A 26,534-nucleotide genomic window follows, 5' to 3' on the forward strand; every position below is an offset into this window, starting at 1 on the left:
GCGTCACGGAAGCGCGCCGGCGGCGACCAGTGACGTCACGACCCGTCTGCGCATCCACCCCTGACTGTGTGGAGCCGATGGCTATGGCTACTCGTCGAGCTTTGCACTTCGTATTCAAAGTGGGAAACCGCTTCCAGACGGCGTGTTTCTTCCGCGATGTCCTGGGGATGAAGGTGCAGACAGGGCCGAGAGGGGCTGGCGTGCGAGGGTGGGTGGCCGGGGCCGCTCAGCCCCACTGGCCCAAGAAGGGGACAACTGGGTGTGTCGTGAATCTCCGCCTGTGCCCGGGTGTCCGACCTTAGCCCTGGACTCCCCATTAGCCCTGTCGGGTTTTCAGCTTCAGGAAGCGTTGCATGTTGCTGGTTGGGTTGGTGAACTTTGAAAGGGACCTTTATTAGTCGTCGACTGTGTGCCCACACACGTTTCTTTCACTTAAGTTCATTCACAAATACTGAGCCTGAGCCCTTGTGGAGCTTCCAGTCTAGTGGTAAAGACCGTAAACAAAAAGTAATATAATACTCTCCCAATGAACAATAACCCAATCTCTTCCGGTTTGGAGCCTTTCGGTTTAGATAATCAGCCTATGAGGACCTCTGCTTCACTCAGGCCTGCTTTCAATGGTCCCTTATGTATATTCAACCTCCGGGTGAATGCTCCGGCCCTCCTCTCAACAGTCCAGATCTAAGTGTGAAGTCAGAACCCATTGTCTCCAACACCCGGAAGCGGCCTCTCCAGCCCTGAGCAGTTGCGATTCTGCAGGGATCACCTGGGTGGCAAATGCAGGTGGAAGCTATTGGGGAGCTCCCGATAAGCAAGGGCTTTAGAGGTGCAAGAGTGCAATTTAATGTAGAGTGCAGAAGATGTGGCGTGCAAGGGAGTTACCTGAATTCATCAGTCATTTAAAATATATCGTTTGTGCTTCACGGTCCTGTGTTGGTGACAGCTTTGGTGACAAAGATGAAAATGACCTTGGTGTCTGTCCTCAACTAAAGCTTCTGGCCGGCCTAGGATGTGGGTGGAGATGAGAATTTGATTTGTACATAGCTAACGGTAATGGAAGTCAAAACTTGATAAGTGATGAAAACCCACAAAACTCTCCCTTACTGTGTTTTGTCGATGATTGAAGCGTTGCTTTGAAGATTAAACTGTTATGTGTGTAGTATTTGATACATCATATGTATTATGTAAGTGGTAGCTACTACTATTATTAAAAAATACTATAGGAAAGATTTAACTTCAGCCTGGATCATCAGGACATAATTTATGGAGATCTTGCATTTGAGTTGATCTATAAAGACAGGCAGGATTTCCACAAAGATTAGATGGAGGAGTATACTGGAAAAACTGAAAGAGCCAATGCAAAGATAAGGTATGTTTGGGAAACACCACTAGTTTTCTGTGTCTTTAGCTTAGATGACTTAGTTGAAGTTGAGATGGGGTATCAGGACAAATAGGCTGGGACGACTTCTGATAGTATCTTGAATACTGAGGAATTTGGATGTTAAGGCTCAGTAAGTAGGGAGCTCTCTGACATTTTAGAACAGGGTAATGATGTGATCAGAGCTGTGCATGAGGGACATAATTTTATGGTGGTATTAAGGAAAGAGATAAATAAGGATGATTTTTAATAGTCTGGGAGAGAACTGATGGGAACTTGAGCTGGAGCAGTAGCAATGGGAATCAAAAAGGAGAATAGAAACTTAAGACATTGAGAGGCTACTGTGTGTGGGGTTCTGTGTCAAATAGTTTAATAAATCATCTATTTTCACAAACATTGGGAGAGTCAGGCCCTCAGCAACATTCTCAGACAACGTTCTCGATCTCAGACAACTATTGAGTGACAGCCAGGATTCCAAATCGGAATTCTCTAATGCTGAAAGCCATACTTTGGTTTTCTGGGTGGTGGGGGTGATTTTAACTCCACAGCGCTGCTTCCCAATCCAAGTAGATTTCACAGCCTTGGTTGCCTGACCCTTGGTGTCAAACTGTTCTTCCTCACTTCTACTACTTCCAGTCTGGGAAAGATACAAAGCTCATTGTCTTTTGTTTTAGAAGTAAAGCTTTCAAATTATAAATGTTTGTGTTTTAACATTTTAGCTTGTGCTAAATATGCTGTGTACAGTACTGGTAACACTTTACAACGTATTGTAATTTCCTTACCAGATTCTGCGGCATGAGGAATTTGAAGAAGGCTGCAAAGCTGCCTGTAATGGGTATGACACCTTGTTTTTTAAAATCTCCTTTAGGCTTTGAATACCCCTGGAGAACAGAAGACAGTTTCTCGAAGTGAGTATAAGGCAGTGCAATAAATTCAGGAATCAATAAGTTAGGGTGGCAGCTTCAAAAACACAAGTAAGTGTATACTCTAAATGAACCAATGTCTTTTTTTTTTTTTTTTTTTTTTTAGGATTTTATTAATTTATTTGACACAGAGAGAGAGAGTACGAGCAGGGGGAGTGGCAGGGAGAGGGAAAAGCAGGCTCCCGCTGAGCAGAGAGCCCAACTTGGGGCTCAAGCCCAGCACCCTGGAATCATGACCTGAGCCAAAGGCAGACACTTAATCGACTGAGCCACCCAGGTGGCCCTAAATGAAGCAATGTCTTATTGAGCGTCTTAGCCTAATAGCCATAGCAAGCTGGAAAATTCCAAGGCCTAAAGAGAATTGCATGCTTGGTGAGAGATGTGCAAAAAAATAAAGGTTGGAGAAGTATCTTTACAGGAGTATGTCCCCTACTTTAAAGAAAAGGTAAACAAATCTTTCCCTCAAATAAGTGCCAGACAGGTGATCTTTCGAGCCCCTGGTGGTGAGGCCCACGAGCACTGTGCACAGCTGCTTTTAGCACGAGCTGAGAGGTCATCTCATCCTTACAGCTGACTCAGAGGACCATGGGAGACTGCCCACTGTTCTGTCCCAAGAGTTCCTCAGGGGAGGCCTCAGGCAGATTTTGTCTGTATTCACTGGGTTCATTTACTTTCATTTTCTAGGCCTTATGATGGGAAATGGAGTAAGACGATGGTGGGATTTGGACCTGAGGATGATCATTTTGTCGCAGAACTGACTTACAATTATGGCATTGGACACTACAGGCTTGGCAATGACTTCATGGTAAATGTCATTTTGTTTGAGCAGACTTTGGCTGTGCCTTTTATCGAGGTCCCTGATACAACCTCAGGTATGATGACGGCCCAGTTGGTGGCTTGTGATGGTTTTATGTTTTCTGTTAAGAAGATAATCGCTCGTGCACCTGTCTCAGAGCTGGCTTCGGGATGAACTGTGTTCTTCCAGTGTTTTGAGGTCAACCTCGAGACTTAGAGACAGCTTTGACAGAGACAAAATGACTGAACCTTGAGAGAGAGAAGGGCCAGAGTCATTGGTCTGGTCAGGCAGGTCCTGATCACCAACCAGAGAAAGATTTTCTCTCTAATGCCCTTTAGGATCGGGCTGTGCTATTATGGCCAATGCTAGTCATTGAAAAACTGGAGAAGCTTTTAAGGAGAAAGCGAAAGAAGCATTGCATATACCGCATTCATTCCTTCCTTCATGCAAGAGTTCAAGTCAGTGTGCATCTAATAGTTACGGTATCTGCCTCTTATTGAGCAGCCACTGTGTGCTAGATAGAATGTCACTGGGCCCAAATACACAGCAAGACAGGAGTAACTAGTTTTCTCTCGGGATCTACTGAGCAGATCTACCTCGTGCTAGATGTTATTTTGGTCATTTAATCCTGCTATTACTCTTAACTCACGTTAAAATAATAATGACATTTAAGTGGAATTTTTATAAGAATCAAATATCTATAAAAGTATTTTGTAAATGAAAAGGATGGTTCAGATTTAACGTATTAGTGTCTGTTTTTCTCTTTCTCATTCTTCATGTCTCTCACTAATTTATTCATTCATTTATTTATTTTTATTAGAGAGGGAGAGAGAGAATCTGAAGCAGGCTCCACGTCCAGCTCAGAGCCTGATGAGGGGCTCGATCTCACAACTGTGAGATCATGATCTGAGCTGAAATCAAGAGTCAGATGCTTAACTGACTGAGCCACCCAGGTAGCCCTAATTTATTCATTTGACAGATATTTATTGTGACTTCCTATCTTCCATGTACCGGTTAGGTCCTGGGGATACAGTAGAGTGAAGCATGTTCCCTGGCCTAAGGAGCTTCCTGTCTGGTGGGGGAAACAAGTAAAGAGATGGAAGAATACAGTGTGATTAGTGCTAAGATTGGAATAAGAATAGGCGGATGTGGGAACACTTAGGAGGAATTCCCCGAGAGGTGAGAGTTCAGAGAAAGCTTCCCAGAAGTGACACCTGAGCCAGGTGAGTGGGGTGGAGGTGGGACGGTGAGATGAGTGTCCTCAACATGTGCACAGGCCTGGAGGTGAGAGGGAGCATGGCTGTCAGGGAGCTGGGACTGGCACAGTCTGCCTGGAGCTAAGTGTGTGAAGAGGAAGTGGGCAAAGAGGAGGCTGGAGAAATAAGCTGGGGCCACATCATACTAGGGTGTTTACACTTTATTCTAAAAACACAGTGAAGCCATTTTTAAAGCAGGGGAATAACACAATATATGTGGTGTGCAAGAATCCACCTGGCTGGAGCATGGAGATTGGGTTGGAAGGAAGCAAAACTGGAAGCGAGGAAACTAGCTCAAAGGGTAGTACAGCAAGTGACTGGAAGCTCCTTAACTCATGTGGTAGGAGTGGGAGATGGAGAGAAGTGGGTGGACTTGAGAGATGTTTAGGAGGTAGAGTTAATAGGATTTGGTGATTGAGTGTAAATGAAAATTTCTTTGTGTTTCTCCTTATCTTTTCCTTACTCTCCAAATTTAAATCAGGGAGAGAAAAAAGAGCAAAACCATCTTGGCACCATCAGCATTTCACCGGCTCAAGTCAGATGTTGATTGATGGTGCTGCAGGGTCAGAGGTCCTGTAGGTGGAGAACCCCGGGGCTGCTCCACTGTGGGTCTTCCTGAGAGACTCTGGTAGTAAAATATCCCTAATGAAAGGAACCTTCTGGGCTCCTCAGTTCATGGAACAAAAAGAAAGACGGTTATATAGACCTCCAGTTTATATAAAGAGTTCCCATACATTAAAAAGAAGAGGATCGAGGGGCTCCTGGGTGGCCCAGTCGGTTAGTGTCCAACTCCTGATTTAGGCTCAGGTCGTGATCTCGGGGTCGTGAGATCGAGCCCGACATTCGGCTCCACACTCAGCTGGGAGTCTGCTTGAGATTCTCTCCCTCTCCTTCTGCCCTTCCTCCCTCTCTGTCTCTCTCTCTCGCTTTCTCTCTGTCTCTTTCTCAAATAATCTTAAAAAAAAAGAGGATCAACAACTTAATTTTTTTTTTAAGGGGCAAAAACTGTGAACAGACAGTCATAGAAAATAAATCAGAAATGTCTCTCAAACATTGAAAAAGATGTTCAACTGCCAAGCTGCCATTTGTCACCTATCAGACTGACAAAAATCAAGAAGTGTCATAACACACTGTGTTACAAAGGGTGTTAGGCAACTGCCACTCTCATACATTACTTTTATAAGAGTGTAAATTACTACAACTTCAGTTTGGCAGTATCAAAATAATGCATTTGGCCTTAGACCTTGCAGTTTCACACCTAGGAATTTAGTTTCCATGTATGTTAATGAATATGTGAAAAGAACTATGTATTAAAGTATTTATTGTGGTATTTATTCATACAACAAATATTTATTGAGTGCCTGCTATGTGGCAGGCACAGCTCCAGGAACTTTGGATAACCAGTGAACAAAATGGACAAAAATCTTTGCCTGCCGGGGGAGGGAATCAGGGCCTGACAGACAACATATAATAAATAGAATAAATAAATCATATAGTATGTTGTTTTTAAAGGTGATCGTTGTTATTGGAAAAGAACAGAGCAGAGTAAGGGGGATGGGGAGTATGGGACAGATGACTGGTTTTAATTTTAAGGAGGGTGTTGAGGGTAGGTATCAGGGAGGAGGGGACAATAGTGGAAAGTCTCACAGGAGAGAAGAGAGTTAGCCATGTGGATATCGCAGGGAAGAGCAAACCAGTTAGAACAGCCTGTGCAAAAGCCCTCAGACAGCACCTGGCATTTTCCAGAAAATGCAGCCAGTCTGGCTGAAATAGATGGAACAAGGGGAAAGTGGGAGGAGATGGGGTCAGAAACTACATGGGATTAGGTTGTGTTGGGCCTTTCAGGCCATTAGAAGCCATCCCTGAGTGAAACGATGAGCTATCAAGGGTTTTAAGCAGGGGAGAAACTACATAGGGTTGCTGTCTTGAGGGTAGAATATGTTTCAGAAAAATTTACTTTGGCTACAGAGTGGGTGATGGATTGACAAGACTCAGGGAAAGAGAGGCTGTTATGATAATCCCAGTTAGAACTACAGCTCGTCTTATCAGAAGACATAGTTTACATTTTTAGGTATTTTGATTAAATTTAAGTAATACCTTGATAGTTGGTTTAAATTTTTTTATTTATTTTTAAAGATTTTATTTATTAGAAAGAGATTGAGAGAATGAGTGGGGCAGGGGCAGAGGGAGAAGCAGACTCCCTGAGGAGCAGGGAGCCTGACGTGGGACTTGATCTCAGGACCCTGGGATCATGACCTGAGCCGCAGGCAGACACTTAACTGACTGAGCCACCAAGAAGCCCAAGTTTTTTTGTTTAAAAAGCAAAAATAAAAATAAAACATCTTAAGTAGGTAGCTAGCAAGCCAAGGTAAGATCAAGATGTCTCTGATTAGATCTTTAAAATTAAAAGAGATTATCTTTGGTATAAAAATGATCAAACTTCTCAGGGTACCTGGGTGGCTCAGTTGGTTAAGCTTCTGCCTTCGGCTCGGGTCACAATCTCAGGGTCCTGGGATCCAGCCCCACATCTGGGCTCCCTGCTCAGCGGGGAGCCTTCTTCTCCCTCTCCCTCTGCCACTACCCCTGCTTGTGCCCACGCTCTTGCTCTCTCTCTCTCTCTGTGAAATAAATAAAATCTTTTAAAAAATAAAATGGTCAAACTTCTCTAGCCTTTGAACTTCTGTCCTACAATTCACATTTGGGATCTTTGTAGGAGAGGTATGTCCAAAACCTACTTTAAAATCACTAGAAGAGGGGCACTTGGGTGTCTCAGTCGGTTAAGCATCAGCCTTCACCTCAGGTCATGATCCTAGGGTCCTGGGATTGAGCCCCAGGTCGGGGAGCCTGCTTCTTCCTCTCCCTCTGCTGCTCCCCCTGCTTGTGCTTCCTTGCTTTCTCTCTCTCTCCCTCTGCTCGATCTCTCTCAAATAAATAAAATCTTTTTAAAAAATCACTAAAAAATTTTGAATGCCAATTAAATCTTGGGTAGCATGATGTAAAGGCAATGGGATTTTGCCTCATTATCTTGCTCTAGAAAAGATCTGTGGTTATACACGTGGTGATATTGTTGTTTGTCATAGGGTATCACACTCGCTTCTAGCCAGGCTGTCAGCAATGCCAGGAAGCTGGAGTGGCCACTCAGTGAAGTTACAGAAGGTGTTTTTGAAACCGAGGCCCCAGGAGGATATAAGTTCTATTTGCAGAATCGCAGTCCACCTCAGTCAGGTAATTATACTGGGACTAACAAAAGCCCTCTGTCTAACAGCATCTTTGATGAAAGGAGAGAGGAACTGGATTTCTTTCTCCTGTAGAGTCTATATTGACATGATATCTTTCCCAAGCCAGTGTTTCTTATTCTTTGAGAAATCATATTTTCTTTTCTTTTCTTTTTTTTTTTAGAGAGAGAGAGAAACACGCGGTGAGAGGAAGGACAGAGGGAGAGAGAATCTTTTTTTTTTTTTTTTTTTTTAAGATTTTATTTGTCAGAGAGAGAGAGAGAGCACAAGCAGGGGGAGTGGGAGAGGGAGAAGCAGGCTTCCCTTGGAGCAAGGAGCCCAATGTGGGACTCAACGCCAGGACCCTGAGGTCCTTAACCGACTGAGCCACCCAGGTTTCCCTGGACAGAGAATCTTAAGCAGGCTCCACACGCATTGTGGAGCCTAATGTGGGGCTCGATCTTACAACCTTGAGATCATGACCTAAGCTGAAATAAAAAATCTGACACTTAAACGACTGAGCCACTCAGGCACCCCGAGAAATCATATTTTCATATTAGAACTTTAGTGCATAATTCTAGGGGATCTTACTGGTTCTGGTTCTATTCTGCTGGTAATATATCTATTTAGGATACTTTCAGCTGTAACAGAAAACCAATCTCAAACTAGCATGAACAATAAGAAAATGTTTTAGCTCACAGAGTAGGTAGTCTATGGGTTAGTTGATTCAGCAGCTCAGCAATGGCATCAAGAATCCAGCTTTTCTCTCTGTCCCCATCCTCTTGTCCACAGGGGTCTATTTCTAGACCAGTTCCCTTGTGGTTGTTGGGTGGCTGCCAGTAGCATTGGGGCTACCTGCTTCCACATTCTCATCTGGCAGGGGAAGGAGAGACTGACTTCTGTTGATTTTTATTAAGAGCAGAGCAAAACTCTTCTGGAAGCTTCCTGCAGACTTCCTGGTCAGACTTGATTTCACACTCCTGAATGAATCACTGCTAAGGGAAATAGGATTATCCTTAGACTAGTTGATTTTATCTCTCCAGCTGAGGTCAGTTTCACAAACTATAGTGCTGTTGCTAGGTGAGTGAGGGTGGAATAGAAGTGAGGAGCCCAACACACTGACTGCCATGCAGAAAGAAACCTTGCACGACCTGTTTAGTTTACTGCAGAAGCATCCTCATCATATGTGTAATCCCTGCATGTTGTGCTATCTGCTCTGCTGAAAGAAAAACAATAGCAGAAAAAAACACTAGTGAATAGCAAAGGCCGTTCTGCCTGCCATTTCAGTCTGTGAGCACACTTCCTTAAGTGGACCTGAGATGGGAGACATGGATTCTCTTTCTTCCCCTGGTCTGCCTCAGTGCCCAAATGCCCCTTGTACTGAGTCTGATTGTGTGTATAATGTTACTTGCTTTTCATCTGGAGCTCAGCAAAGGAAAGAATGATGTGTTCCAGTGTAGGAGGTTAGACTGGTGCTGTAGGGCTTACTGCCAGATGGTATTTCTGTACTTCACTGGTGACTTAAGGGATTTTTATGATTATTTTTATTGATGAGTGATTCTTGCATATAAAGCAAGAATTTAAAACTTTAAAGCTTAACTCCTGCCACTAATTCTGCTATGCATTTTTTTTTCCTAGTTGTAATGATGTTTCAATACACAGAAAATGGAGGGGCGCCTGGGTGGCTGAGTTGGTTAAGTGTCTGACTCAGTGTCAGCTCAGGTCATGATCTCAGGGTCCTGGGATTGAGCCTTACATTGGGCTCCCTGCTCAGCAGGGAGTCTGCTTGTCCCTCTGCCCCTCCTCCTGCTTGTGTAGGCTCTCTCTCTCTCTCTCTCTCTCTCGAAAATAAAATCTTTAAAAAGAGTCTCTTTTGGGGCGCCTGGGTGGCTAAGTTGTTAAGCGTCTGCCTTCGGCTCCGGTCACGATCCCAGGGCCCTGGAATCGAGCCCCGCATCGGGCTCCCTGCTTAGCGGGAGGCCGGCTTCTCCCTCTCCCACTCCCCCTGCTTGTGTTCCTTCTCTCGCTTTGTCTCTCTCTGTCAAATAAATAAAATATTTAAAAAAATAAAATAAAAATAAAAAGAGTCTCTTTTAAAAAAGATACATAAAGGGGCGCCTGGGTGGCTCAGTCATTAAGCATCTGCCTTCGGCTCAGGTCATGATCCCAGGGTCTTGGGATTGAGCCCCGCATTGGGCTCCCTGCTCCGCGGGAAGCCTGCTTATCCCTCTCCTACTCCCCCTGCTTGTGTTCCTGCTCTCACTGTGTCTATCTCTGTCAAATAAATAAAGAAAAATCTTTATTAAAAAATATATATATACATAAAAAATGGAGAGCCCTACAATCCTAAGATGTTTTTGTCCTTTGGAATGATAATACCTTTGGGGCATTAATTTCCGATTGGTAATAGAGTCAAATCTATCAGTCTAGCTGGTGTCCAGCCTTCCTTTGAATCACTGGGTCCTGGGTAGTCTCACTCATTTGTTACCATTCCTGTCCTGCATCCTTCAGGGACCCAGTTGGCTGGAATTTGTTGATTTCTCAATGAACGGGGAAAACGAACAGTCTGCCAGGCAGAGGCACCTGTGAGAAACACTGCCTTCGTCATGGTATTGCAGTTCTAGCAAATGGGGCTGAGGCTGTGAAAACCAAAGAAAAATGTACTGAACTTATCACAGTAGAGCAGCTCTTCAGAAGGTCACCTTACAGTATAAAAATTTCCAATAATGTTAAATGTTTTAGTATAACTTTTATCCTTTTTGCAAAAAAATAGATTTTCTTTTCCTAGACAGATAAGCATAGAAGAAGAAAGAAGAAAACAGGACCCATCTAGCCAGATAATCACTGTTAACATTTTAGAGTGTATCTTTCCAATCATTTATCAAAAAAAAAAAACACACAAAAAAACTATCTATATATCATATGTTCCATTGTAACAATTCCATTGTATTACATGGTGGGAAGATTAAACAGTTGTCTGTTGTTGGATATTTATGTTGTCCCTAGTGTTTCATTGTTATGAGCAACACTGTTGCTATATGAAAGCCCTTCATACATCTACAGTTACTTCTTTAGTTGGTGATAATAGGATTGCTCTTTGAAAAGCAGTTTACATTTTTTTAGGCTTTGGGTACATCTGTCAGATTGTTGCCCAGAAATATACTAATTTGCACTCTGTTAGTATTATATGATCGTGATTTTTTTTCCCCTGCCCTATCAACAGTTAACACAGTGACTTTTAAAATTATTTGCCAATGAAATAACAAAATGTTTTGTTTTAATTCTAATTTCTTTGATTATTTGTGAGGTTGAATGTTTTTTTTTGTACGTTGACCATTCCAGTTCATTCTTTGTGGAATACCACTTTGTGCTTTTTACCTAATTTTTCTAGGATGTTCATCTTTTTCCTACTAATGTTTAAAGGTGATTTAAATATTAAGGACTTTTTGTCATCTATGTTGCAAAAATGTTTCCTACTTTGTCATTTACTCTTTGATTGTAATTTTTTTTCTTTTTCTTTCTTTCTTTCTTTTTTGGTGTTGTTTCTAGGAATTTTCCATTTCATGTAATTAACCTAGTAAATTTTTTCCTTCATGGTTTTTCTATCTCTGGTGTCAGGTTTTTAAAAAAATCTTTTTCCACCCCAAAATTGCAGCAGTGATGACCTGTTTTTAGTATTTTCATGGTTTCATTCTTTAAACTTAATCCTTTAACCCATCGGATTGAATGTATTTTGCCATTTAGTTTAAAGGTGTAACTTTTTCCCAGCAAATGACAAGCCAGTTATCTTTGTGCCATTTATGGAATAATGTGCCCTTTCATACTGACCTAAAATCCCTTTCTTAACATAAACTAAGTTCTTGGGGCACCTGGGTGGCTCAGTCAGTTAAGCGTCCGCCTTCGGCTCAGGTCACGATCCCAGAGTCCTGGGATCGAGCCCCACGTCAGGCTCCCTGCTCTGTGGGGAGCCTGCTTCTCCCTCTGACTCTGCCTGCCGCTCCCCCCTGCTTGTGCTCTCTCTCTCTGTCAAATAAATAAAATCTTAAAAAAAAAAAAAAAGTTCTTATACATATTCAAGCCTGATTTAGTCTTTCTGTTCTATTCCATTGCACTGATCTGTCCATTCCTACTGTTTTATTACTCTCCAGATCCTGTATTAAAAGTAACTCTAGCAGTGTCTGATCTTCAGAAGTCCTTGAACTACTGGTCTAATCTACTGGGAATGAAAATTTATGAAAAAGATGAAGAGAAGCAAAGGGCTTTGCTGGGCTATGCTGATAACCAGGTGAGTGATCTTGGAGAGAAGTAATCTGTTACTTTGAATTTGGCTTATAAATGAGGTTAACATGAAGGTTATTCTCAGAGTTTTTTCACTGTGATTCAATATTTACACAGATAAACAGAAAGAAGAAAATAATAATTGCTGATAACTTCATCACCCAGTATTACTTTTGTTTATATTTGGGGATATATCCTTTCAGAAGTGGAATTGCTGAGTCAGAAGAGATGGAGATAAGAGCTAGTACTATAATGATAATCTATTTTCATCTTTTTTTTTTTTTAATAACCTAGCATTTGAACATGATTTAGTCCTTGCACTCTGACCCAGCAGGTCTACTCCTAAGAATTTATTTCACAGATATACTCACTGTTCGTATGCGCAAGGAAATGTGTACAAGGTTATCTGTTGCAGCATTGTGATAGCAAAAGATAAGAAATGACCCCAGTGTCCTGTGCATTAGAGCAGTAGTTCAATAATGTATGGTTTATCCATAGAATGGATTACTGTGCAGCTATCAGAAAGAATGGGGTGAATCGTTATGTGCCAATGGAGTAACATTGGATAAAAACAAGGGACAGAATAATGTGTAGATTATGCTACTGTTTATATTTAAAAAAAAAAGATCTGTGCATGCCATGTGTCTAGCAGGACACACAGGAAGCCTCTGGGAGAGAATAGAAGGGAGAAATAGTTTTTACTTTATTCCTTTAGTACTGTTTGATTTTTTTTTAACCACATAACCTCTTCCAAAAAAATAGACCCACTTTCTTATTTCTTTTCAGTGTAAGCTGGAGCTACAGGGTATCAAGGGTACAGTTGATCATGCAGCAGCTTTTGGAAGAATTGCCTTTTCTTGCCCCCAAAAAGAGGTAATGTTTGTTCTTGGATCTTTTGTGTAAGCTCTGGGACTAGCTAGTTGAACCAGCTAAGAACCTCAGCCCTCCCTTCTTTAGGTTTGTTCCAATTGTGGCTTGGTATCAAGTTCAACAGTTGTCTCAAGAACGGCTGAGATAATAAAATCAAACAAGTGGTGCCTAGGTGATACTCCTCTAGGGCTCATGTGGACCACAGTGTGGGAGTGGTATGTGACCCCTTGCTCACTTTGCCTCTTTGTTTTCCTCAAGTTACCAGACTTAGAAGACTTGATGAAAAGTGAGAACCAGAAGATTCTGACTCCCCTGGTGAGTCTGGATACCCCAGGGAAAGCAACAGTACAAGTGGTCATTCTGGCTGACCCTGTAAGTATTACTCAGGAAAGGGATGGGCTGCACGAGGGGTTTCTTCAAGGTGTCTTTTTGCCAAATTTCTTTTCTCTTTATTGGTGTAGGATGGACATGAAATTTGCTTTGTGGGGGATGAAGCATTTCGAGAACTTTCTAAGATGGATCCAGAGGGAAACAGATTGTTGGATGACGTGAGTCTCGTTTCTGACTTTGTATCCCCATGGGCCCACAGCGGATGATGTTAAGTGTATGGGGAAGGGCTAAAGCAAGAGGGTCCAGTGCTGTGTCCCTTTGCTGGTATGGTGACTTTTGAGCCAGGAACATGCGTCTTCATTGCCACCCATATGACTTTTTTTTCCCCCTAGTCAAGATTTTATTTATTTATTTATTTTTAAAGATTTTATTTATAAGTGGGGCACCTGAGTGGCTCAGTCGGTTAAGTGTCTGCCTTCGGCTCAGGTCATAATCCCAGGGTCCTGGGATCGAGCCCCGCGTGGGGCTCCCTGCTCAGTGGGGAGCCTGCTTCTCCCTTTCGCCCTGCTTGTGCTCTCTCTCTGTGTCAAATAAAATCTTTAAAAACAAAAAAAAGATTTTATTTATAAGTAATCTCTACAGTCAACGTGGGGCTCGAACACACAACCCTGAGATCGGGAGTTACACACTCTGCCGACCGAGCCAGCTAGGCGGCCCCGCGCCCAGGTGACTCTTAACTGGGGGTAGGATTTTGTGCCCTCGCACTTGCTCACACGGCCTGGGGAACCACTCCTGCTCTGTGTATCGTGATTCTGCGCTGCGAGGGCAAAGGCCTGGATACAGCCCCTGGCTTCTTTAGCTCTTCTGGTCCTTTCATTTCCAGTCTACAGTGGCATTCCCTCCCTTTCTAATGAATCGTTCTCGTCAGCATGCAGACAAGGTTTCATGTCTCCCATCTTTTTAAAATCTTTTGCCCCATATTCCTTCTCCATAGTTCTTTTTAAAAAATCTGCCTACACTCTGTTTCTACTTCTTACCTCCCATTCACACTTGAGTCTGTTCTGCACTGGCTCCTGTCGCTCAGGGAAGTGCTCCTGTTGATATCATCAGTGACTTCTCTCGCCAAGTCCAGCAACTCCTTTTCTGTCCTCATCAAACTCAGTCTGTCCTCAGCATCCAAAGCCGCCATTGTACTCCAGCTTCTAGCACATACCTGGTGTGTAGTAGGAACTTAGTGAATGCTCTGTTGATGATTAAAGGAATGAATCAGTCTGTCCTGGTTCTTCACTTACTATCTGTGTGACTGACTGTAAGTAATTTCCTTAAATTCTCTGAACTTCAGTTTTGTGTTTTGTTTTGTTTTGTTTTCAGTAATCTCTGTGCCCAACATGGGGCTTGAACTCATGACCCCAAGATCAAGAGTCACATACTCCACCAACTGAGCCAGCCAGGAGCCCTTAAGCTTTAGTTTTCTTACCAGAAAAATTGAGAAAATAAGATTATCCACCTCACAGGATGGTTGTATGGTTTATAGAGGGTGGCAAACTGCTGACATAACAACAGACATTCAATGTAATTAAAGCAGGAAACAGAAAATAGAACATGAATAAATTTTATCATAAAGGAAAACAGAATCTCAGACAACCTCCCAGTTGGCACATTTGTTAGATTGTTTCCTCCTTACTTTTTCATATCACCAACTTCCTCCTCTTTCAAGCTCTCTTCTCCCTTGGTCTTAGGGATCCTGCCATCTTCATATCTCTCTGACAGCTTCTCATCAGACACAAGAACCTCTTTCTGTCTCATTCCAAAACGGTTTACCCTCTTCTCTGAGTAGAGGTTACCTACTACTCTGGTTACTTCTCCTCGGAGCTGCAACCATAGTCCATTCTCTGACTTCCTAATTTCTAGTTCCTACTCCTTCCTAAGCTCCAAATAAGTATTTTTTGTTGTTACTGAGGTAAAGTATACATGAAATATAAATGAACAGGGCGCCTGGGTGGCTCCGTCAGTTAAGCGTCTGCCTTCGGCTCAGGTCATGATCCCGGGGTCCTGGGATCGAGCCCTGCATCGGGCTCCCTGCTCTACGGGAAGCCTGCTTCTCCCTCTCCCACTCCCCCTGTTTGTGTTCCCTCTCTCGCTGTGTCTCTCTCTGTCAAATAAATAAATAAAATCTTTAAAATATATATATATATATATATATATAAATGAACGGAAATTTAGTGTTCCATTTGATGAGTTTTGACAGTTAAATATTCTCATACAACCACTGTTCAAAATATAGAGCATTTTCATCATTGTAGACAGTTCTCCCATGCCCATTTCCAGCTAATTTCCACCCCTGCCTCCCAGAGGCAAGTATTGTACTGATTTGTCACATTATTTTTGTTTGCCCTTGGACTTCATATAAATGAGATCATTCTGTAGGTATTCTTTTGTGCCTGGCTTCTGTCACCTAACATAATATTTTTGAGATTCTTCCATGTAATTGTACATATCGGAGTTTGTTCTTTTTTTTCTTTTTTATTGCTGAGTGGTATTCAATCTTATAAGTACAACAGTTTGCTTATCCATTCTTCCAATGATAGATATTTGAGTTGTTTCAGATTTTTATCCACAATAAGGAAGACTGCTATGAACATTGTTGTGTAAATCTTACAGACATGTTTCATTTCTCTTAGGTAGTAACTAGGAGTAGAATTGCTTTTACTTTATGAAAGACTGCCAAACAGTTGTCCAAAGTGATTGAACCACTTTACTCTCCTGTGGGCCATGTATGTGTCTGAGAGTTCTGGCTGTTCCATATCTTCGTCAGCATTTGTGTTTTGCCGGGTTTTTGTTTTAGCTATCCTAGAACGTGTGAAATGGTTTCTCATTGTGGTTTTAATTTGCATTTCCCTGATAACTACTTATGTTTAGCACCTTTGCATATGCTTATTGGCTATTTGCATACCTTCCTTTGTGAATTGTATGTTCAAGTCTTTTGTCCATTTCTTTCCATAATAGATTTTATTTTTAATATTTGGTGATTAAATATTCCAAAAATACACAGGTGAGTACAACAAATCTCTATGTGACTGTCACTAATCAACGCCTCCATAATTTTTCATCATTCCTTCCCACCCCGCCTTTTTTTTTTTTTTTGGGCTGGGGAATTTTTTTTTTTTTTTAAGTTTTTTAATTTATTCATTTGAGAGAGAGAGCAAGAGCATGAGCAGAGGGGAGAGGCAGAGGGAGAGGGAGAAGCAGACTCCCTGCTGAGCCATGTGGGGCTCAAACCCAAGACTTTGGGATCATGACCTCAGTTGAAAGCGACGCTTAACCAACTGAGCCACCCAGGGGCCCCTTTTTTGCTACGGAATTCTAAGGCAAATCTTAGACACTGTTATTTCAACCTTAAATACTTAAGTATTTTATACATTTTAGTTTTTTTTTTAAAGATTTTACTTATTTGAGAGAGAGAGAGTGCATGCTTGCATGCACACACAAGCTCGGGGAGGGGCAGAGGGAGAGGGAGAAGCAGACTCCCCACCAAGCAGGGAGCCTGATGTGGGGCTCCATCCCAGGACTCTGAGAAGATTAAACAGTTTTTGAAATGACTGGATTTATGCTGACGCTGGCAGGAGGGATGGCAGACGAAGGCAGACGCTTAACTGAGCCACCCAGGCACTCCAGTATTTTATACATTTTTAAATTATTATTATTTTTTTTAAAGATTTTATTTATTTATTTGACAGAGAGAGACAGCTAGAGAGGGAACACAAGCAGGGGGAGTGGGAGAGGGAGAAGCAGGCTCCCCGCCGAGCAGGGAGCCCGATGCGAGGCTCGATCCCAGGACCCTGGGACCATGACCTGAGCTGAAGGCAGACGCTTAACGACTGAGCCACCCAGGCGCCCCCATTTTTAAATTATTTAAAAGAAGTAAAAATCAAGGAATTTTCTTATGTATCGTATTGATATTAGCACACTTAAAAAAATCACCAATATATCTTTAATGTCACTTAAAATCCAGTTTTATTAAAATTTCCCTGATTAATTAAAAATGATTTTATATAGTTGGTTTTTTCTGTGTATTTTTTAAGTAGCTTTAATATAATTGGACTGTATCAGTACAGAATAATTTATATGATCCATTGAGATTCATGACAAACTAGTTGGAAAACACACCTCTATGTGTTTTACATTTTAGCCATTCTAGTCTATATTCTCTATGAGTGTATTTTCACACTCTGTGAGTTTGCTCAAATGATTTTATTCTCCTGGAATGTCCCTTACTTAAATATTTGTTTATTTTTTAAGGCCCATTTAAATCCATTTTAAAAAAATTGGTTATTTATCTTGCTGATTGGTTGGAGTTCTGGATGTGAGTCATTTTTTAAATATCTACAAATGCAAGTACTTTTCCCAGTCTATGGCTTGCCAGTTTATTTTCTTAACAGAGTCGTTTGGGGACACCTGCGTGGCTCAGTTGGCTAAGTGTCTGCCTTTGGCTCAGGTCATGATCCCAGGGTCCTGGGAAGGAGTCCCCCATCGAGCTCCCTGCTCAGCAGGGAGTCTGCCGCAGGGAGTCTGCCGCAGGGAGTCTGCTTCTCCTTCTGCCCCTACCCCCGACTCGTGCGCTCTCTCTCGAAAAAAATAAATAAATACGTAAGTAAAATCTTAAAAAAAAATCTGCAAACAGTTGCTCAATACTTATCAGCATCCTGTCAAATTAAACATAATACTCTATGCCAAATGAATACTTTTTTAAAGATTTTATTTATCTGAGAGAGAGAGTGCGAGAACGTGAGCTGGAGGGAGAGGGAGAAAGAACTAAAGCAGACTCTGTGCTGAGTGCAGAGCCTGATGTGGGGCTCAATCCCATAACCGGCAGATCGTGACCTGAGCCGAAACCAAGAGTCAGACGCTAAACCAACTGAGCCACCCAGGTGCCCCCTGAATGAACACTTTTTAATTGTTAATGACTGCGGACAGTGCAGTGAGGTACAAAGTGGACTGTATGTTTTGTTTTATAGTCTTAAATATATATTCTAATTCTCTTTCTGTAGGCAATGATGGCAGATAAAAGTGATGAGTGGTTTGCTAGACAAAATAAATCCAAGGCTTCGGGGTAACAGAAGACATGATGTGGAACAAGCATTTGTGATTCCTGTCTAGCACCTGCAAGGAACTGATGTGTCCATGCATGATAAATGCTCTCACAACTTGGTTGTTTCCTGTACAGGCAAGGAGGCTGGGGTGGTAAAGATCTGTGTGTTTTAATCTTTGAAAGCTCTAAGATATATTTTAGAAATAAAATTCTATTATTATCAGTCCAATTAGAGGAGAACTCTTGCTGTAATCTGCACTGTCACTGGAATGGCACATTCTATGTGTAACTCTATTAGATTAGTCATAAATTATTTTTTAGCTTGGGCAACTATGTGGGACATTACCTTTGGTTGAAGATGCAGGGAATTTTGATAAGCTTATAGCAAGACTACTTCCAGCACTGTGATAGTATGCTGTTCTAATGCCTTCCTCTGGCAGGCCTTGACATTGAAAAATGTTAAGGAAATTTTGTTCCTTGAATCAAAAGATTTGACTAACAGCCCACACATTCCTTGCTTTGAAATTTTGAGCAGAATAAACACATGGAAGGATCTAATGTGCTGTGTTCGTACTATTTTCTTTATATTAAAATCTTAACGAGAATTTCAATTTCTATGGATTAGATTATTTCTTCAGCCTGAAAAAAATTTTTTTAATGATTTCTTGTAGTTTTCTGTTTGGTTCCACAGAACAAATTTTAATCATTGGAAACAAAATTTGGCCATATTTATTATAAATGGTTTTTGAAAGTATACTTCTGAAATCAAGTTGTTACACCAGCCTCTAAGATTCTATTTAAAATGGCAGTGGCCAGGTTCAAATTTTAGAGAAGAAACTGAGGAGATTGAAAAGGATTGACTCAGGGCGCCTGGGTGGCTCAGTTGTTAAGCGTCTGCCCTCGGCTCAGGTCATGATCCCAGGGTCCTGGGATCGAGCCCCACATCGGGCTCCCTGCTCCGAGGGAAGCCTGCTTCTCCCTCTCCCACTCCCCTTGCTGTGTTCCCTCTCTCACTATGTCTCTCTCTGTCAAATAAATAAAATCTTTAAAAAAAAAAAAAAAAGAAAAGGATTGACTCAGAGGTTACCAGTTCCAGATTAATATATATGAAATTAGGGTAATCTTACCTTCACCAAGAGAAAAAAATCCTTTTCCAGCTCCACAGCACTTTTCATTCAACTTAAATTTTCTGTCTTAGGGAAGCAATCATGAGTTTCAAAGCAAACCAAGTTATAGTTGTTCCTTCTCTAGACCATTGGTTCACTTTTTTCCTATATACGGGGAAATTATTGTATGGATTTTGAATAACTTCTCTGTGTTTCTTTAGACTATGATTTGTTAATTTTCAGATTTCCTATTATTAAGTAATTCTTGATGTTTATTTTCAGTAACACTGTTCTTGTGCAAAGAAATTATGCTTTTCCCAATGTATTAGGCTTAGGCCTTCTAAGTTTGTCATAGTAAAATAAATGGTTTATGTAAGTACTGAATGACCAAACACATACTAGATTTCTTTTTATCTACTTATATATTAACATACTAAAACTTCTCTTTCTTAAATTATAGCTATGCATGACATAAGTTAATGCTGTTTATCTCCCTCCATCTTCAACCAAAGGGTATTCACCCCACAACCATTTAGTGTACAGTTTTGGCCTTTTATCAAGGAATCCAAAAGTTTACCTCTGCACGGTGTAGCTAGTGATTTTATTTATTTTTTTTAAGGGGAGGGGCGGGGCAGAGGGGGAGAGAGAATCTTAAGCAGGCTCCACGCTCAGCGACACGGGGCTCGATCTCAGAACCCTGAGATCATGACCTGAGCTGAAATCAGGAGTCGGACGCTTAACCAACTGAGCCACTCAGGCACCCCTGGTGTAGCTAATGATTTTAAAACACAGGTATAATCGATTACTTTCCCACCTCTGAGGATGGTATGATCCATTAGAAAACAAGGTTATAAGATGGTTTTGCCCAAGCTGGTGTTTTAAAACAGATGAAGTTGGAAAGTCTTTTGGCTTCTCCAGAGTTGTGTTTTCAGAGCAGTCATTTTGGTTTTTTGCCTTGAGGGGTTGAGGAGTTATAGCATATTAAGTTTAAATTCAGACTTCCCTTGGGTTTAAATCCAGAGAGATTTAGAATGACTATGTTGCAAGAGCTTCCGTAGCTTAGCCCGGGGAGTTAGTATGAAATCCATATTTGCTTGACATCTTGGTAGAATTAGCAAAGCTATGGACATTCACGGCTCCTTTGTGTGACTTTCTGCCCATCTCGCCTGTCACATGCAGTTGCCATTGTGTTTAGCAGAGTTTTTAGGAGGGCTCCAATTTGTCCACTGAAATTTATGGTGAGAGTTAATGGGAAGTTTCAATTTGGTCTAAGACTTCTTACCTTTCCCTTGGGAAGTCCATAGGAAATTTACTCTGGCCTTAATGATCAACAAAAAAATGCTCTTGGTTTTTTTGTTTTTTGTCTTTTTAGATTTTATTTATTTTAAAAAGAGTGCATGTGAGCAGGGGCAGAGCAGAGGCAGAGGGAGAGAGAAACTTAAACGGACTCCACGCTGATCATGGAGCCCAACGTGGGGCTCGATCTCACGACCCTGAGATCATGACCTGAGCCAAAACCAAGAGTCGGTTGCTTAACCTACTGAGCCACCCAGGCGCCCCCGAGAAATACTCTTGCCTCAGATTTCTATAAGGTATCAGAGTCAATGATACAAAAATCAAAACAATATTAAAAAGGTACACTTTGAAAAGTCTACCAATCCCATTCCCTTTGCCTCCTACTTATTATTCTCCCTTTTCCCCACAAAATTCAACATACTGTGTACACTATATATTTTTTTTAATAATGTATCCTATAGTTGCTTTCTGCAGTCCTAACTATGGTGCATTTTTACTTTATCAGGTTTTATAATGATTTACAGAAATGACTATACCTACAGTGCCGAAGTTGACACCCTGTATTTTGGAGCAAGATGTTCCATTATTATTTTTACTAGTAATTCACATTTAATGTGAATCAGGGCTCTAAAAGCATCAAAATGTGCTTGTAATATCTTCCAAAGAAGAGAGGACAACACAACTATAGTACAGTGTGGCTGTTTTTTGTTTGTTTGTTTGTTTGTTTAAGATTTTATTTATCTGACAGCACAAGCAGGGGGAGGGGCAGGCCCTCCTCGGAGCAGGGAGCCTGATGTGGGGCTCGATCCCAGCACCTGGGACCACAACCTGGGCCGAAAGCAGATGCCCAACTGACTGAGCCACCTAGGTGCCCCTACAATGTGGCTCTTGTCCAACTTGTAATAGTTCTTTAGTCACTGTGGCATCCTGGGGATATTCTCAAGTCCTGTACTTAGTCTATAGCAACTTCCTGCAAAGACATGAACAGAAGATCCTGAAGATACCTGGTGAGATTTGGTTTCCTTTATCTTCTGAAGTCTTTATGGTTGTTGCTTCTATTGTTTAATGGTCCTTCATGAACTGGAGCTGACCCGATGTCATGATCTATGAAAATAGTTTTTGAGGAAAAATACTGGGAAGACCCATGCTATAGCAGTGCTTTTTCTCTGAAATGTCTTTAATAAGAGCATTTAGCGGGCGCCTGGGTGGCTCAGTTGGTTAAGCGACTGCCTTCAGCTCAGGTCATGATCTCAGGGTCCTGGGATCAAGCCCCGCATCGGGCTCCCTGCTCTGCAGGGAGCCTGCTTCTCCCTCTCCCGCTCCCCCTGCTTGTGTTCCCTCTCTCGCTGTGTCTCTCTCTGTCAAATAAATAAATAAAATCTTTAAAAATAAATAAATAAATAATAGCATTTAGCACTCCATATCCCAGGGTACTTACTGTGCATTGATGCCTCCATGATAATCGGCACTAAAGAGTGGAAGCTGAGCACAGGCACTTTGGGCCTTGCATGGGTCAAAGGGTGTGTTGTGCTTATAAAACAAATTCATTTACATGTACGTACACATTGTCCCACAGACATCCCCAAGCAGAAACCAGGGTTAACTATGAACTAAAGCCCAAGAAAACTTTGGTTGCATGGCCTTTAATGAGGCTTTCAGAGGCTGGGATTTTGAAACCATCTTCTCCAGTGTTTCTCTGCTGTGTTGTCAGGCATCCATTACTTCACTAAAAGTGGACTTCCCTCAAAATATTAACTTCATCAGGCCTGTGTTCTAGTAGGGGCTTTTGGTAGTAGGACTTGACTTTAGCGTTTTGAAAGACAAAGCCCGTTTCCTGTCAGTAATGTTGGGTTAGTAGTGAAAGGACAACCCCTGAAGAGATAAGGGGCCTTAGCCTCCTCTTCTTCTTTCCCCTTTCCCGAGAGGCTGAGCCTCTGGAGAATGGTCTATTCACCTCAAATCTTGAGGCATTTCCATAGCATGATTCTTCCCCTGACCCCTCTACTCCTGCCAAGCAACTACATATACTCTGGGAATAGGAAGGCTGGGAACTCTTACTCAAAATCATAAAGCCAGGTGTAATGGAACTTTCCCTTGAGGAAAGCTGCTTTTTATATATTTTGGACACCTCCCCAGGACTCCGACAGTCACTTTGAGTTTAATCACCTTTCCAACAACAGTCACTCTCATGCAGTTTAAGTGATTTATTGATGTCTCTCAGCTACAGTGGTTATGGTTTCAGGATGTTTCAACCATCAGTCTTTTAAGAAGCCCTTTTCCCTACCGGAGGAGCCCTGCTACTTCATTCCGTTTGACACTCTGTCCTCCTTAACCAGTATCGTTTTTCTTCAGTTCTTCCACTTTGGCAACATAGATCCTCATGGCATCCATCTTGGACATCCCTTTGTTCTCGTTCCATGCCTCCCACTTGGCCTTGGCTTTCACATCTGTAGCAGGTGGGGCGGGGATGTTGCAATCGCCCTGGGTGGCCTGTTTGTAGAAGCTGTACACCAACAGTTTCTCCTGATCACTCACAGGTCCCTTCAGCTGCTTGACAGCAGCGCAGGCCATCTCAAACTCCACTTGGCACATTGGGGGAGCTGAGGCCTGGCCCCTGTGTCCTCTCTAGGTGATAGCTGGCGCTGCAAGCTGGAGGATGGAGAGTTAGAAACACTGGAGGCTAGTGATTAGGTCAGGGAAGAAGGGAAAGGGAGCAAAGGAGACAGGGTAATGTATGAGAAGAACATAGGATATTCGTGTGTGTGTGTGTGTTCTCAGAACTGGGGCCCATTGGATTGGATCTCCCCCACCGATGCTCTGGCTAGCAAAGTGCATTTTCTGGGGAGGGCAACCAGTAACACTTCAAAGGCGCCTATGATGCCAGAGAATTAAGGATACCGTGCTGCAGGGAGAAGAAAGTGCGCTGGGGGGCGGAGGGGGGGGGATTGCGCGTCTGTGGGGCCGACCTTCTTCAGGGGAAGAAGCCTCTCAGAATGGCACATCTGTGTTGGTGAGCGGGCAGCCTGGGGAAGGCGTTCAGTGCGGGTGACTGTAAGCGGGGGATCCCGGGGGTGGCTGGATGGGAGCGAACGCGGAGCCTGGGACGGAGCGAGTGGGTAGGGTCCACTGGGACTCAGAAAGCTGGGCTGGGCAGGGGCTGGACAGAGGCGTGGCTGAGCGGCGCGAGCGCAGGGAAGGGGCGGGGCGGAGCACGCTCGGCGGAAGGGAAGTGCGGATACTTGCCTGTTGGCTGGTTGGAGGCCTCGGGCTGGGAGGGGGCGCTGTGGGCCGGGCTGCTTGGGCTACGCGGAGCTGTTGGTGAAGACTGCGCGTGCGCGCGGAGCGGCGGGAGGACCGCGGCCGGCGGCGCGGAGTCCGAGCTGAGATGGTGGGCGGGGCTGAGGCGCGGCCATTGTCCCGCCCCCCCAACCACCCATTGTGCCGTGGCGCCTGCGCCGCACTCGGGGCGTCGCGGGGGAGGGGCGGCCCGCGCGGCCGCCAGCGTCGCCGCCATGGACCTAGGTGGGTGTCCCGACTACCCGTTCTCGGCCCTCGTGGTGTGCGTCCCGAAACCCGCGACCAGGGCAGTGCTGAGTGGGCCCGGGCTAAGGGAGACGTCGGGGTCGGGGAAGGTTTGGGAGGGCGGGCGTGTCCTCGGGGCCGGGGGTCGGGAGGCCTGGCTCCAGCCCTGGCCCCGCCGCTCCTAAGCCTGCATCTTGTACCCTCGGGGCGCCTTTCCACGTGAAGGGCCAAGCGGATGTGAAGTTAGATTTCCTGAAAGTGGACAGGGTTCGTGCACGTGCTTTTTGGAAAATGCCGGGCTCGGAAGACGGCCCCGGGGAATCCCGGATACCCCGACGGTTTCATTTGTTGGACGGCTGCCGCGTTCTTGAGCAAGCGTCTTAAGCCCATGAGGTCCTCCTCGATAAAACGGGGATGATAACGTATCCACCACACAGAGTTTTGGGGCGTTGTGATAGAGAGCACGTGTATAGCGTGTCTGGTACGGTGCCTTGCGCACAGCTAGTTCATCCGAGCAGCAGCGATGGGGAGCGCCGCGGCAGCCGAGGTGGCAGTTTCAAACCTCTGTGCACTTTGATTCAGAGTCCTCACAGGCGGGGTCTGGGAGAGGGGAGGGGGGCGCTAGTATAAATCGGTGGCTCCTTGTCCAGCCTCCCATCCTGCTGGACATGCTCTTAAAGAGATGAGACCAGGAGGCTGTTGTGAGAGAGCTGGGGTGAGGCACCCCAAGATGTGCCAGGAACAGGCTGTGGAGAAACGGTGTAGTCCTGTCGCCAGCCAGGTCTTCAGTGGTGGAACAGTAGAGCTCGAAGCTTGGAGCCCTGCAGCTGTGGTGATTTCTGTCGCAGCCCCACCACACTGTAGTTGGGACATCCTGAGCAAATTGTTTCTGAATCTCAGTGTTCCCGTCTCTAAAACAAGAATGGTTCGCAAAAGGTTGATTTGAAGATTAAGAGAGATCTTGCACAGTGCCTGGCACGGAGTAAGCACTTAATAAACGTACAGAGTGGGCACTTACAAACACCAGTTAACCAGTCGTGATAAAAACACTTGGGATTTGCCCAGCTATTAACCAGTCTGGGACTTACTCCTTCAGGTAGCACAATGAACATAATGTCTCTGGAATATTGGTACTGGGGGACAAACATCTCAGCTGACTGTGCAATAAATTGAAATTTACAGAGTCATAAGGGGACATATTTGGGGAGCCTAGGAGAGCAGCCTGAGCCAAAAAAGGGGGGGGGCAAATCCCCAGTGAGACCTCTCAGCACCCTAACCCTCCTGGGAGTCTGCCTCGGCCACTGGGAGCCAAGGTGGACTGCCTTCACCAGTTGGTTACATAGGAGTGTTGATCCTTTGGCCTTTTGCTGCTCCCTTAAAGTCGAGGGGCAGGATCGTTTTTGTCTCCTGAATCAAGATTCTCTTGCTGGCTCCTGGCCTGTGAAATTGGGAAAGATGGGTTCTTTGGGGGCATGAGGGAATGAGGAAGGGGTAGCATCTCCAGGCCCTGGGAAAGGGGGGAGAAGTTGGGAATACTGAACAGTGAGTAGCGTTTGTACTCTGATTTTGTTTCTGGGCCAGAAGCAGCTTACCTGAGGAAGACCTATGTCCTTTCCTGTTACTGAGCTAGGGAAGGCAAAGAATAGTGACAAGGTTCCAGTCCTGCCAACTGGAAAGATCTGCGGGGAATCAACACTTACTGAGCACTCATCAGGCTCTTTGTAGCCAGAGGCTTACAGTAGCTGTATCTTACATAACGCTCAGCAGCTCTGGGAGATGGAATTGGGAGCTGAACAACCAGCTCAATGTTGAGGGCTTGACTAGTATATATCATTTGATCCTCCCAGTCTAACACAAAGTCTGTATTTTTCCCACATACACAGAAGGGAAGCTTAGAGAAGCTTTAGCTTGTTCTAGATGGTTGAGCTAGGATTTAAAGCAATGTCTAATTAAACATCCCCAAATGCCTTCCTTGATAAGTCTGTTGATTCATGGCTCCCTGGAGAAAGGACTTTTCATTCCTAATCTACTAAAATATTTTTTTGTATCTACCTCTTGGTTTTTACTAGAGAAGCAGAGCCTTTGGTAGCTTCTTCTGTTTGACAGAAAGAGCTGTGGGGTAAACTGTTTCCCTGAAAGGCAGAACACTTGAAATTTGTTTGCAAGACAAGGCTATAAGAGAAAAGAGGGAAGGCAGGGCTTGTCTGATTGCTTCTGTGCCCACAGCCCTAGCCCCTGCCCCTCTTAGGCTGTATCATTACTTAGAAGCTCAACTGTCAGGGCGCCTGGGTGGCTCAGTTGGTTAAGCGACTGCCTTCGGCTCAGGTCATGATCCTGGAGTCCCGGGATCGAGTCCCGCATCGGGCTCCCTGCTCGGCAGGGAGTCTGCTTCTCCCTCTGACCCTCCTCCCTCTCATGCTCTCTGTCTCTCATTCTCTCTGTCTCAAATAAATAAATAAAATCTTTAAAAAAAAA

General features: G+C 43.7%; 3 protein-coding genes across 6 annotated transcripts in view; 2 read left to right on the forward strand and 1 right to left on the reverse strand.

The window, feature by feature from the left end:
- Positions 1–16: 16 nt before the first annotated feature.
- GLOD4 (glyoxalase domain containing 4) lies at positions 17–18,693 on the forward strand. Of its 4 annotated transcripts, XM_081806120.1 has the most exons (10): positions 34–173; positions 2,164–2,213; positions 2,247–2,286; positions 2,986–3,106; positions 7,434–7,578; positions 11,717–11,853; positions 12,633–12,719; positions 12,975–13,088; positions 13,178–13,264; positions 18,095–18,693. In XM_081806120.1, the coding sequence occupies exons 2-10, from the start codon at positions 2,174–2,176 to the stop codon at positions 18,158–18,160; spliced, it is 837 nt and encodes a 278-aa protein (XP_081662246.1). In that variant the 5' UTR covers positions 34–173; positions 2,164–2,173; the 3' UTR covers positions 18,161–18,693. The 4 variants fall into 4 exon arrangements, with proteins under 4 accessions (XP_006743965.1, XP_081662246.1, XP_030895611.1 ...); XM_006743902.3 differs by lacking the exon at positions 2,247–2,286 and having other exon boundaries at positions 17–173; XM_031039751.2 differs by having other exon boundaries at positions 2,164–2,286.
- Positions 18,694–23,932: 5,239 nt separating this feature from the next.
- The window catches only part of GEMIN4 (gem nuclear organelle associated protein 4), a 7,224-nt gene continuing 4,622 nt past the window's right edge, over positions 23,933–26,534 (forward strand). Inside the window, exon 1 of the mRNA XM_081806074.1 lies at positions 23,933–24,059. Coding sequence (XP_081662200.1) covers positions 24,050–24,059 — 10 coding nt within the window. The 5' untranslated portion in view covers positions 23,933–24,049. The remainder of the gene's footprint in view (positions 24,060–26,534) is intronic.
- The window catches only part of TLCD3A (TLC domain containing 3A), a 16,498-nt gene continuing 14,017 nt past the window's right edge, over positions 24,054–26,534 (reverse strand). The window contains exon 5 of the mRNA XM_081806123.1: positions 24,054–24,970. Within this exon, the coding sequence (XP_081662249.1) occupies positions 24,956–24,970 (15 nt within the window). The 3' untranslated portion in view covers positions 24,054–24,955. The remainder of the gene's footprint in view (positions 24,971–26,534) is intronic.

The sequence above is a fragment of the Leptonychotes weddellii genome, chromosome 15 (assembly GCF_054177405.1).
Source record: "Leptonychotes weddellii isolate Sample4059 chromosome 15, ASM5417740v2, whole genome shotgun sequence".
Taxonomy (NCBI): Eukaryota; Metazoa; Chordata; class Mammalia; order Carnivora; family Phocidae; genus Leptonychotes; species Leptonychotes weddellii.